The sequence below is a fragment of the Pongo pygmaeus genome, chromosome 10, assembly GCF_028885625.2.
Source record: "Pongo pygmaeus isolate AG05252 chromosome 10, NHGRI_mPonPyg2-v2.0_pri, whole genome shotgun sequence".
Lineage (NCBI taxonomy): Eukaryota > Metazoa > Chordata > Mammalia > Primates > Hominidae > Pongo > Pongo pygmaeus.
Window position 1 is genome coordinate 130,849,492 of NC_072383.2, and position 14,062 is coordinate 130,863,553.

The 14,062-nt window shown below is 40.3% G+C and overlaps 1 protein-coding gene across 14 annotated transcripts in view; it reads left to right on the top strand.

Annotated features, from left to right (window-relative positions):
* The window catches only part of EP400 (E1A binding protein p400), a 131,261-nt gene that overhangs the window by 12,617 nt on the left and 104,582 nt on the right, over positions 1–14,062 (top strand). For 8 of the 14 annotated variants that reach the window (XM_054444816.1, XM_063646839.1, XM_054444814.1 and 5 more), the window contains exon 3: positions 1,211–1,321. The exons of the other annotated variants lie outside the window; for them this stretch is intronic. In XM_054444816.1, the coding sequence (XP_054300791.1) occupies positions 1,211–1,321 (111 nt within the window). The remainder of the gene's footprint in view (positions 1–1,210; positions 1,322–14,062) is intronic. 14 annotated transcript variants of the gene reach the window in all.

Below are 14,062 nucleotides of genomic sequence, written 5' to 3' on the forward strand. Positions count from 1 at the left end.
CTGTCACCAGCCAAACGTGTGAAAGCCCAGCACCCTTTGTCTGGTTTTCCAAGTTTCACATTTTATTTCTATAGATCTCCTTAAAAACACCATCAGCATGGTTTTCAAACAGATTTAAGTCACTAGCTTTTTATAATAACCAGCCATAAGTCACTAGATGTATATATATGGGACCTTCATCTTTAAAATAGTTATTATGGCAAAAACCTATGTTTGAGAAGTTATTCAATTTTTAGATGTAGGCTTAAGATTTGAGATCATACTTTAAACTCATTTTTACAAATACCTATTAAGTGATATTTAAGAGTGACTCTTTTTTAGAGAGTGTACTTTTTGGGTGCCTGGAATGGCACATAATAAACCCCCTACCTGAGATTTCTTAGTACCATGGTGAGTCTGAGACTTCCTGAAAACCAGGGTGAGAGTGAATTGGACTGTGATGCACTGTATTTTGTGCCTTTGTGTTGTGTAGTGTATACTATGTTGGCGGAGCTTATTTTGTTTTATGATACAGTTAAAATAATTTAAATCTTTGTCAGCTCTTCTGCAAAGAAATCTGCTTTTGGTGAACAAAAGCTAGTCTCTTTGCTCAAGCAGTCCTTACTGGTATCTATGGATGTATTTGTGTGGCTTTGCCATTTTGTGTTTTCTTTTAACACCTTTTCCAGGATGGACCATATTTGTTTTTCAACAGGTTTATATGATTATTTTGAGGATTTCACCTCTATTGTCTTGAAATAGTAAAATTCATTTCTGTTACGTTTGTATACCAATGTTGTCTGTAAGCTCAATCCCCCTTACCTGTGCTTAGAAAGAAAAACAAATTCGTTTTTCTAACTTCCTGCTGAAAAAGGCCTTTGCCATTCTGACCCTACATTTAACAGAGTGGCTATTCTGCAAATTTCCTAGGGAGTTGTTAGGGCTTTGTTAGTTGAAGTCTGTCTGCCATATGCATTTTTAAAATTTGAAGTTGCAGAATCTAAAGATATTGCATTTTGACTTAAATTGGAGTTTCTGCAAGGTTTGCAGTTTGAGTTAGTTTGTTGTGCTGTAAATGTGTCAGTTCAGTATCCTTTTACAGGATTTGATGCAAAAACATTCCATTTTTAAACCCCAAATGTCAGTGAGCTATCAGCAATAAAATTCTAACAAAATTTTGAGCAGTTGTAAAAATTATGTTGCCTTTTTTTCTCAAAATATTTCCTCTCAGGTAAAGGTTGTGACAGGAAAGGATGGGCAGACTGGGACTCCTGTTGCTATAGCAACCCAGCTTCCGCCAAAGGTTTCTGCTGCTTTTTCATCCCAGCAGCAACCATTTCAGGTACTTTTCGATGGTTCTCAAATGTAGTCTCATCCCAAACTTTTCCTTCATCCAGATATTTTAACCTTCGATATACTACTTGCTCTTCAGCATTTTTTTTTCCAGAGCCCATTTCTTATTTTTCAACAGTAAAAAATCTTCCTGCGTATACAATTATAAAATTAAATTGCATGAGTTAATGATGACACAGATCTTAGTGCATTACTTTCTTTCGTATACTTGTAATGCGATAGTAGCTTTAGCATGCATGTCATCTAATACTTAGTCCTGTTGAATGTATGCTCAGGATTCCTTGTGTGCTGTGTTTTAAATGTTGGTTCTTTCTTGTGTCCTTTATTTTGAGAACAGTGCAAAACAGAATAAGAAAAAAAAGATTCAAGTAGGTGATAAATTGGTATTTTCCATAGCTAGAGGAAATGCTGAAGTGAAATACACTTCTGAAATCATCAGGACCATAGGCTTCTAAACGGATATTAAGTGAATGCAAACTGATTATTTTTAATTTTTTGCAAATTCACTCAGTGTTAAATTAGTAATGCCAATAATTTAAAAACACAGGTCACTCACGCCTGTAATCCCAGCACTTTGGGAGACGGAGGCGCACAGATCACCTGAGGTCAGGAATTCGAGACCAGCCTGGCCAACAGGGTGAAACGCTGTCCCTACTAAAACTATGAAAATTAGCTGGGCGTGGTGGTGCATGCCTATAATCCCGGCTACTCAGGAGGCTGAGGCAGGAGAATTGCTTGAACCTGGGAGGCGGAGGTTGCAGTGAGCCGAGATTGTGTCACTGCACTCCAGCCTGGGCAATAGAGCAGAACTCCATCTCAAAAACAAATAAACAAACAAAAAAACAAACCATCAAATTTCTACTAGCTTTGGAATAGATAGTGCTGGGTTGTGAAAGCAGTTTCATCCTTGGGATTTTTGTTGTTATTTTAACTTTTGATATAATTTCAAATGTACATAATAGTTGCAATAATTATTTTAAAAAAACCTTATATCCTTTACCAAATTTATCAGTTGTTTTTGCCCCATTTGCATTATTTTCATTGTCATATATATACACGTATATAAAACATCAATCATATCCTACTCTTTTATCTGTAAATACTTCAGCATGTATTAGATAAGACTGTTTCCTTACTTAATCACAGTACAGTGATAAATACCAGGAAATTGTACAGTAATACAATAATATATTCTAATCCATAGTTTAATTCAAATTTCATCTTTTGTCTCAAGGATGTCCTTCATGGTGTTTCTTTCCCCCTAGTCCAGTATCAAGTTGTCATGCCTCTCTGGCCTCTTTAATCTGGGTTGGTTTCTCAGTCTTTCCTGACCTTGGCTTGGGCCTGGGCCTGGGCCTTAAAAAGTGTAGACCAGTTGTTTTGTACAGTGTCCTTTGATGTGGGATTGTCTGATGTGTTCTTGTGTCCTATTTGGATCATGTATTTTTGAGAAGATTGCTATAGAAGTAATGATATGTCCATTTCAATGTGTCTTATCAGAAGGCTGTGATGTTACTTTGTCCTATAACTAGTAATGTTAACTCTGACCACTTTGTTAAGGTGGTTTCTACCAGGCCTGTCCAGTGGAAATTTATTTATTTTTTCTTTTTTAAATGATGAGTAATTTGGGGGAAGATACTTTGAGACTATGTAAATATCCTGAATCTCCTTAAACTTTTACCCACTAGTTCTAGCATCTATTGATGAGTCTTGCCTGAATCAGTTATTACTATAAAGAATCCATGCTGGGTTTTCTAACTCCATCATTCTGTCTACATTTATTAGAATCAGTAGGCTGTAATATATCACTATCAGTATTTATTTGCTTATGTTTGTTTAAACTTATTTAATTTACATTCAGTAAAATGCACTGTTTTTTAGTCTGTACTTGAGAATTTTGACGAATCCATTGAGTTGTGTAACCATCACCACAGTCAAGCAACAGAAGCTCCATCACCTCCCAAAATGTTCCCTCATCAACTCTTCACGCCTCCCTTGATCTTTGTTCTCCATCGCTAATGATTTTGCCTTTTCCAGAATGAATATCTATGGAATCCTAGTCTGGGTTGCTTTTCAGTCTGGCTTCTTTCACTTAAGATAATGCATTTCAGATTCATCTACTCTTTTATTTACCATTAATTTGTTCTTTTTATTGCTGAGTGCTGTTCCATTGTGTGGATGTGCCCCAGTTTGTTTATCCATTTACCCTTTGAAGAATATTTGCGTTGTTTCCAGTTTTTAGAATTTGGGAATAAAGCTGCTATAAATGTTCACATACAGTTTTTCATGTCAACATAGGTATTCATTTCATTTGGGTAAATGCCTAGGAGTCAAAGAGTCTCTCTGAAAGTATTCTGGTTTGGGTGGCTGGCTGATTTGAAAAAAAAAAAGGAAAAACTAGGAATCAGATTTCTGGGTATGTTGAACTTTATTAAGAAACCGTCCAGCTGGGTGCAGTGGCACACACCTGTAATCCCAGCACTTTGGGATGCTGAGGCGGGAGGATTGCTTGAGGCCAGAAATTTAAGACCAACCTGGGCCAGGCACCGTGGTTCACGCCTGAAATCCCAGCACTTTGGGAAGCCAAGGTGGAGGATCACTTGAGGCTAGGAATTTAAGACCAGCCTGGACTAGGCATGATGGCTCATGCCTGTAGTCCCAGCACTTTGGGAGGCCTAAGTGGGTGGATTACCTGAGGTCAGTAGAGACCAGCTTGGCCAATGTGGTGAAACCCTGTCTCTCCTAAAAATACAAAAATCAGCTGGGCGTGGTGGCACATGCCTGTAATTCCAGCTTCTCAGGAGGCACAAGAATTGCTTGAACCCAGGAGGCGGAGGTTGCAATGAGCTGAGATAGCGCCACTGCACCCCAGCCTGGGCCACAGAGTGATAGCCTACCTCAAAAAAAAAAAAAAAAAAGACCACCCTGTCTCTACCAAAAATTAAAAAATCAGGCCGGGCGTGGTAGCTCACGCCTGTAATCCCAGCACTTTCGGAGGCCGAGGCGGGCAGATCACCTGAGGTAAGGAGTTTGAGACCAGCCTGGCCAACATGGTGAAACTGCATCTCTACTAAAAATACCACAATTAGCCTGGCATGGTGGCAGGCATCTGTAATCCCAGCTACTTGGGAGGCTGAGGCAGGAGAATCACTTGAACTTGGGAGGTGGAGGTTACAGTGAGCCGAGTTCACCCCATTGCACTCCAGCCTGGGTGACAAGAGTGAGACTCGTCTCAAAAAAAAAAAAAAAAAAAAAAAAAGCTGTGTGTGGTGATGCACACCTGTAGTAGTCCCAGCTACTTTGGAGGCTGAGGTGGAAGGATTGCTTGAGTCCTGGAGTTCGAGGGTGCAGTGAGTCGTGGACATGCCAGTGCACTCCATCCTGGGCCACAGGGCCACATAGTGAGACCCTGTCTCAGAAAAATAAAAAGGTGGCTAGGTGCAGTGGCTCATGCCTGTAATTCCAGCACTTTGGGAGGCCGAGGGGGGCGGATCACCTGAGGTCAGGAGTTCGAGACCAGCCTGGCCAATGTAGTGAAACCCCGTCTCTACTAAAAATGCAAAAATTAGCTGGGCGTGGTGGTGGGCGCCTGTAATCCCAACTACTCAGGAGGCTGAGGTAGGAGAATTGCTTGAACCCAGGAGATGGAGGTTGCAGTGAGCTGAGATCATGCCACTGCACTCCAGCCTGGGTGACAGAGCAAGACTCTGACTCAAAAAAATAAAAAAATAAAAAGGCTGGGCAGTGGCTCATGCCTGTAATCCCAGCACTTTGGAAGGCCGAGGCTGGCAGATCAGTTGAGGCCAGGAGTTCGAGACCAGCCTGACCAACATAGTGAAACCCCATCTCTACTTAAAAAAAAAAAATTAGCCAGGCGTGGTGGCGTGCCCCTGTAGTCCCAGCTACTTGGGAGTCTGAGGCAGGAAAATCTCTTGAACCTGGGAGGCAGAGGTTGCAGTGAGCCAAGATGGCACCACTGCACTCTAGCCTGGGCAACAGAGTGAGACTCTGTCTCAAAAAGAAAAAAAAAAGATTAAAAGAAACTTCCAAACTTTCCCAAAGTGCCTGTACCATTTTGTGTTCCCAGTAGCAATGTATGATAGTTCTCTTTGTTTTGCTTCTTCTCTAGTACTTGTTATCGTCAGTTTTCTTTTTTAATCGTTGCAGGTCTAGTTTATTTTAATTTGGATGTCTCTGAAGACTAATAAAGTTGAGCATTTTTTCATTTGTTGTTCGTATATCTTTGACAAAGTATCTGTTCATGTCTCACCCATTTTTTCACTGAGTTATTACTGCATTTGAAAATTCTTCACATAATATGGACATATTTTTTGTCAGCTACATGTTTTGCAAGTATTTTTTCCTGTCTTTGGCTTGTTTTTTTCTTCTCTTAACACTATCTTTTTCAGAACAACAGTTTTAAATTTTGTGGAAGTACAATTATCATTTTTTTCTTTTATGGATTTGCTTTTGATGCCATATCTAAGAGCTCTGCTCAATCCAGGGTCAGAAAGATGTTCTTCTGTGTTGTCTTGTACAAGTTTTATAGTTTTACTTTCAGATCTATGATTTATTTTGCGTAAAGTTTTGTGTAACATGGCAAACATAAGAAATTTGCATGTGAATATTGAATATTCAATTGTTCCATGCCGTTTCTTGAACAGACTATCCTATGTATGTTGAGTTGCATCTTTGCATCTTTGCCAAAGATTAGTTGACCTACTTGTATGGTTCTGTTTCTGGATTTTCGTCCCTTCCCTTCTCTTTATGTGTGTTTCTCTGCCAGTGTCACACTATTGTGATTACTATAGCTTTATATAAGTTTTGAAGTCAAGTAGTGTGAGTTCTCCAAGTTTGTTCTCCTTTTTCAAAATTATTTTGGTCATTCTAGTTCCTTTCCCTTTTTGTATACATTTTAGAATGAGCTTGTTGATACCTACAAAACATCTTGCTGGGATTTTGATTAGAATTGTGTTGCATCCATTGACTTGTTTGGGGAGGAGTGATATCTTAACAATATGAGTCTTCCAGTCCATGAATATGGTGTATCTCTCCATTTATTTCAGTATTCTTTGATTTCTTTCATCAGCATTTTGTAACTTTCAGCATACCATATATTTTCTTAGGTTTATACCTCAGTATTCCAATTTTGGGGGGGGTATTATAAGTAGTACTTAAAAAAATTTCCAGCTGTTTATTCTAAGTATATAGGTATACAGTTGATTATTTGAACCTACATTCTGCACCCTTGCTAAACTCATTTATTAGTTTTAGGAGCTTTTTTGTAGATTGAATGGGATTCTCTACATAGAGAATCATGTCTGCAAATAGAGCAGGATTTTTTTTCTTTTTTAATCTGTATGCTTTTTATTTCTTTTCTTTTCTTTTTTTTTATTGCATTGGCAAGGGCATCCAGTGTGATCTCCTTCCTGATCTAGGGGAAAGCAGTTAGTCTTTCACCGTGAAGTAAGATGTTAACTGTACATTTTGCAGATGTTCTTTATCAAGGTAATAAAATTCCCTTTTACTCCTAGTATATCATGAATTGATGTTGAATTTTGTCAAATACATCTATTGACGGTGATATGTGGTTTTTCTTCTTTAGTCTGTAAAAATGGTAAATTACATTAAATTGAGGCATACTTTAAAAACAGAACACACAGATCTTCAGTGTTTAACAGTTTGCAGAGTTTTGACAAGTACGTACACCCATGTAACCCACACAATGGTCAACATGTCCATTTCTATCACTCCATGAAGTTGCCTGATGCTCCTTGCCAGTCATTTACTGCCCAGCCCCCCTCCTGGTGGTTCTGTTATTATTTATTTTGATGCTCAGCTTATCCAATTGGAGCCTCTTCAAGCTAGCTCTAGTATACTTCCGACATACCTCTCTTACTTCCTGAATACTTCCTTATTTTCTGGCACAAACTGTTTAAAGTTCACCTTGTATATATATGTATTCTTTGATCCAGCCCTGGAATCAGCCATTTCGACAAAGAGCCTGGTTCCTTTCGGTGGGGAATAGTAATTTGATTCTGCTATTTAGATACTCACTGTAATGGGTTTTATACAATTGAAGATAACTCTTGGTCGGGCACGGTGGCTCACGCCTGTAATCCCAGCACTTTGGGAGGTAGAGGTGGGCAGATCACCTGAAGTCAGGAGTAAGAGACCATCCTGGCCAACATGGTGAAACACTGTACTAAAAAACACAAAAAAATTAGCTGGGTGTGGTGATGTGCGTCTGTAGTCCCAACTGCTCAGGAGGCTGAGGCACAACAATTGCTTGAACTCAGGAGGCAGAGGTTGCAATGAGCCAAGATTGTGCCACTGCACTCCCTTGGGTGACAGAGCAAAACTCTGTCTCCACCGCCCCCTCCCCCCAAAAAAAAGACGATAACTCTTAAGTTGGAGATTATCAGAAAATTTGTTAGTGGGACATCTTTACTGCTAATGCCTGGAGGAATATAATATATTAATGCATTTATGGACCACATTGATAAATATCTGCATTAGAACAGTAGGACAATAGGCCAGGAGTGCCTATAAACATGAAAAAGAGATGCAGTCTCTACAGTACAAATTAAACTGCTCAGACTTCCTATTCCATGCACCAGATTGCCAGAAGTTAAACTGGAGAGAATCCGTTGATGTAGAGCTGTAGGATTCTCGTCTGCTTTTGATGAGAGTGGAGCTTGGTCTACTTATTTGGAAACGTTTTGCATCATCTGGAAAAGGTGAGCAGAGAGCATACTCTGACCCAGCACGATGCTCTAGAGAGACTCTCGTGTTTGTGCACCAGAACACATGTGCAGTAATGTTCCTCGCGGGATTGTTTTTGGCCCCAAATTGGAAAGAACCAGATTGTCCATTGGCCGCAGAATGGATGGGCTGTGTCCTAGAGGAGGACTAATAGACACCCAGTGCAAAACAGAGAGCCCTGCCATCGTGCACGTTGATGCGCGGGTGTAAGCAAAGCCGAGAGGGTTTAGACACACACCCACAGGTGGTGACACTATAAGGAAACTTTTTTTTTTGGTTTGTTTGTTTTTTTGCTTTATTGAGATACAATTGGCAAATAAAATTTTATAAAGTGTACAAAGTGATTTAGTGTAAGGATAGTGAGGTGATTACTGCAATCAAATTAACAGTTACCCTTGTTTTGTTTTGTTTGGTGAGAGTGGCTAAGATCTACTCTTTCAGCAAGTTCCAAGTATACAGTGCAATATTATTAATTACAGGCTGGGCGCTTTGGCTCACACCTGCAATCCCAGCACTTGGAGAGGCCAAGGCTGTAGGGTCGCTTGAGACCGCATATTCAAGACCAGCCTGCACAACTTAGGACACCATCTCTACAAAAAATTAAAAAATTAGGCAGGTGTGGCGTGTGTCTGTAGTCCCAGCTATTCATTCAGAAGGCTGAGGCGGGAAGATCGCTTGCGTCCAGGAGGTTGAGGCTGCAGTGAGCTGTGATTGTGCCACTACACTCCAGGCTGGGCTGTAGAGCAAGACCCTGTCTCTTAAAAAAAAAAAGATTCCACGTGTAAGTGATACTGTACAGCATTTATCTTTCTCTGACTTATTTCAGTTAGCATTATGCCCTCTAGGTTCATTCTTGTTGTCGTAAATGGCAGGATTTCTTTGCTTTTTGTTACCGAATAGTATTCCATGTGTATATACTATATTATCTGTTCATCTGTTGCTGGACACTTAGGTTGTTTTCATAGCTTGGCTGTTGTGAACAGTGCTGCAGTGAACACAGGAGTGCACATACCTCTTCAAGACGCGGATTTCCTTTCCTTTGGCTGTGCACCCAGAAATGGGGTTGCTGGATCATATGTTCATTCTATTTTTAATTTTTTGAGGAACCTTCATACTGATTTCCATAATGGCTGTAATAGTTTACATTCTCACCAACAGTGCACAAGGGTTTTTTAGGGAAATGTTTAACAGACATTTTGGATAGCAAGTGTAGAAGCGGGTGTATGGAGTTTTTAAGGTATGGGTAAATTTTTGTTTCTTTTTTTATTTTTGTCTTCCAGTTTAATCTCAAGAGCCAAAATTTTTATTTCTTAAGGCATGTGATGAGTATGTAGGGATCGCTTTATTATTACTGCTTTAAATATGTATGTATTTTTCCACTTTCCTCCTCAACATCATATTATGAAAATTCCAAACAAGTTGAATGGATTGTTTAGTGAATGATATCTTACTATTTAAATTCTATGATTAATTTTACTGTGCTTTGAAAGTCTTACATATATTTTATAATTTCTTTTGTATGTGTGATATATTTCCTAATAAAAAATTACTTATAAGACTAAAAGAGGAAAACCAAGGAGTCTCCATTTTGAGTTACAGACTTTTGAGGCCAAGTAACAGTGGATATCTATCTAAGAAAATAGAAAAGAGTTAAAATGAAAAACATCCATTTCTTTGGGAAAAAAATTCAGCATGAGGTTTATTACTTTCCCTTTTTTTTTTTTTTTTTTTTTTTTTTTGTTGTTGTTGTTTTTTGTTTTTTTTTTTTGAGACAGAGTCTCGCTCTGTCGCCCAGGCTGGAGTTCAGTGGCGCGATCTCGGCTCACTGCAGGCTCCGCCTCCTGGGTTCATGCTGTTCTCCTGCCTCAGCCTCCCGAGTAGCTGAGACTACAGGCCCCTGCGACCACACCCGGCGAATTTTTTGTATTTTTTAGTAGAGACGGGGTTTCACCACGTTAGCCAGGATGGTGTCGATCTCCTTGACCTCCTCCTGATCCGCCCTCCTTGGCCTCCCAAAGTGCTGGGATTACAGGCGTGAGCCACCGCACCTGGCCGAGTTTTATTACTGATAGCCAATTGTGTAATTTTTATTTTGACTAGTGAAACTCTAGAAATAAATTCAGAATTTGTTATTACATATGTACTAATTTCTGTTTCGAAAAGATTTTTAGGTGATCCTGAGTGCAGGGGTGTTGCATATAAAATACAGACAGGCACACATTTATTTATAAAAAGATAAAAAGAACCATTCTAAGTAGAAGTTTTTCATCATTTTCCTGTTAGCGAAAATGAATAATTTGCCATAATTTTATCATCCTAACACAACTTTTTTTTTTTTTTTGTAATGGAGTCTCGCTCTGTTGTCCAGGCTAGAGTGCAGTGGCACGATCTTGACTCACTACACCCTCTGCCTCCCAGGCTCAAACGATTCTCCTGTCTCAGCTTTCCTGCGTAGCTAAGATTACAGGCGTGTACCACCACACCCAGCTAATTTTTGTGCTTTTAGTAGAGACGGGATTTTACCATGTCGGCCAGGCTGGTCTTGAACTCCTGACCTCAAGTGATCCACCTGCCTTGGCCTCCCAAAGTGCTGGGATTACAGGCATGAGCCACCATGCCTGACTGATTTTTTAATGTTATGTTGCATATATACCAGTTGAATCAAATGAATTTATACTTTTTTGTTTTGTTATTTCACTTAACAAATAATTATTTTATTGACTTCTAATAATTCTCTTTTTAACTGCTGCTACTGCTTCATTATTTTGAGGACCTGTAATTCATCTAACCACTTTCTAGTTTTAGGTTATGTCTGTTCTATTTAGAAAAACTCTTAGGAGTGACACTAGTGAATCAGGAGAGCGTAAGTCTCTTCGTGGTGCCCACCGTATACTCACTTTGTGTTTAGCTAAAAGTGCTGCTAGACTGTGGCCCCAGTTTTATTATGGCTTTGCAAGCCCTGTTTAACCATTCTAAAAAGAGTTTAAACTTTGGGAGGCTACGGCGGGCGGATCACTTGAGGCCAGGAGTTTGAGACCAGCCTGGCCAACATGGCAAAACCCCGTCTCTACCAAAAATACCAAAAATTTGCCAGGTGCGGTGGCGTGTTTCCATAGTCCCAGCTACTTGAGAGGCTGAGGCAGGAGAATCATTTGAACACGGGAGGCAGAGGCTGCAGTGAGCCAAGATTGTGCCGCTGCACTCCAGCCTGGGCAACAGAGCAAGACTCTTGTCTCAAAAAAAATAAAGTTTAAGACAGAGTTTCAGGATGAGTTTTATTATTTGCAGCCAATTGTAGGATTTTTATAATAAACTAATCTGTGCCAGTTAAACTCCAGAAATAAATCCAGAGTGCTCAGCATTGCGTGTATTTCTCTTTGTTTCCAGAAGGTTTTGTGGTTGTGTTGAGTGCAGCTATAGTATAAAAAAATACTAGTAATATTATTATGGTTATTTATGTCTTATAAAAACCTCCTGATTGGAGCATTTTTTTCAGTGATTATGATGTTAGAGAAAATGAGTAATTATTTATGGTTTTGTGATCTTAACCCAACTGTTGTTTCTTACGTTACTTTACGTATGTGTTTGTATTTTTTTTTTTTTTTTTTTTTTGAGACAGAGTCTTGCTCCATTGCCAGGCTGGACGTGATCTCAGCTCACCACAACCTCTGCCTCCTGGGTTCAAGTGATTCTCCCACCTCAGCCTCCCGAGTAGCTGGGACTACAGGCATGTGCCACCACGCCCAGCTAATTTTTGTATTTTTAGTAGAGATGGGGTTTCACCATGTTGGCCAGGATGGTCTTGAACTCCTGACCTCAGGGGATCCGCCTGCCTCAGCCTCCCAAAGTGCTGGGGTTACAGGCGTGAGCCACCACGCCCTGCCAGTTTTTTTATTTTTTTGTAGAAATGGAGGTCTCACTTTGTTGCCCAGGCTGGTCTTGAACTCTTGGGCTCAAGCAGTCCTCCCACCTCAGCCTCCCAAAATGCTGGAATTACAGGCATGAGCCACTACACCTGGCTTTATAGTTTATTTCTTTGTTTATTTAAATAGGGCAGAAATTTTCCTTCTGGTAGCCGCCAACTACTACTGGTCTTAATTTCTACCTTCAGAATACCATCAATCTATCCTTTTAGGTGGCAGATGTTCTGTGAGCTTCCTTCTGCTGTGTTTTCCATGGATAAGCTCTGTTTTGGTATTGTCTCTCCTAAATGGGCACCCAGAATTAAATTCCCTTCAGAGTGTTTTTTCTTTGTGAGAAATTCTCTTTTTTAAAGAATTGTAATAATGGTTTTTGATCAAAATCAAGGTTGTATTTTAAACACAAGAGTATCTTCTGTAATCCCAGCAGTTTGGGAGGCCGAGGCGGGCGGATCACAAGGTCAGGAATTCAAGACCAGCGTGGTCAACATAGTGAAACCCCATCTGTACTTAAAAATACAAAAAATTAGCTGGGCTTGGTGGCAGGTGCCTGTAATTCCAGCTACTCGGGAGGCTGAGTCAGGAGAATTGCTTGAACCCGGGAGGCAGAGGTTGCATTGAGCAGAGCTTGTGCCACTGTACTCCAGCCTGGGCGACAGAGAGAGACTGTGTCTCAAAAAAAAAAAAAAAAAAAAAGACAGAGTATCTTTACCAATAATACCTTCATGGAGACAAAATAAAGTAAAACTAAAAATCATTCTGAAAACCAAGGCTGAGTGTGCCGTGCCTGGAGGAGTTCCTGTGTCTTCTGCAGAACCCAGGGGCAGCAGGACCCGTGTGTCCTGAGTCCTCTGGGAAGCAGGCTGAGTGTCAGCCACAGCCGGGGAGCAGTCAGCAGGGTGCACAGTCATCCCTGTCAGTGCTTCTTGAGCAGAAGTTTCTCATTTTAATGAAGTCCAGTTTATCCGTGTGTTCATGTAGATATCCAGTTTCCTAGCACCATTTGTTGAAAAGACTTTCTATTCCCCATTGGATTGCCTTAGAGGCTTTGGAACATCGTGTGAGTGTGGAACATCGTGTGAGTGTGGATCTGATTCTTGGTGCGCAGCTCAGTTCTTTTTATCTGTGTGTTGGTCCTTATGCCAGCGCTGCACTGCACTGTCCTGGTTCCTGGAGTCTTGGGGTGTGTCTTGAAGTCAGGTCCTTCACTTGGTTCTTCTCTCTCAATAATCTTTTTTCAGGCTCACTGATTTTTAAATTTTTTTTTCTTTTCTTTCTTTTTTTTTTTTTTGAGATAGGGTCTCACTCTGTCACCCAGGCTGGAGTGTGGTGGCGTTCTCTCGGCTCACTGCAACCTCAGCCTCAACCTCCAGGGCTGAAGTGATCCTCCCATCCCAGCCTCCCAAGTAGCTGGGAGTACAGGCCTGTGCCACCATGCCCAGCTAATTTTCGTATTTTTGTAGAGATGAATTTTCGCCACGTTGGTCAGGCTGGTCTTGAACTCCTGACCTCAAGTGATCTGTGTACCTTAGGTTCCCAAAATGCTGGGAATACAACATAAGCCACTGCGCCTGGTCAATTTAAAATTTTTGTTTGTTTTTTTGGAGATGGGGTCTCATTATATTGCCCAGGCTGGTTTTGAACTCCTGATCTCAAGCAGTTCTCTTGCCTTGACCTCCCAAAGTGCTGGGATTATAGGCGTGAGTCACCGTGCCCCGACTAATTTTTTCACATCTCCACACTGATGTTACGCCTATCCAATGAATTTTTTTTTTATTTCGGATGTTGTATTTTTCACTTCTAGTATCTCCATTTTGCTCTTTATTTTAATAGTTTCTGTTTTTTTGTCAAGATTTCTTCTTGTCTTTTATTGCAGTATATTTTCCTTTACGTCCTTGGGCATACATATTAAGGTCACTTTAAGATCCTTGCCTGCTTATTCTAGTAGGTGGGTCATCTTGAGGTTGGTGTCTGAGTATGGCTCATGTTTTTTGCTTGTATTTTGAAGTAATTTTGTTTGTATTTTGGAGTAAGTTTGAATTGGA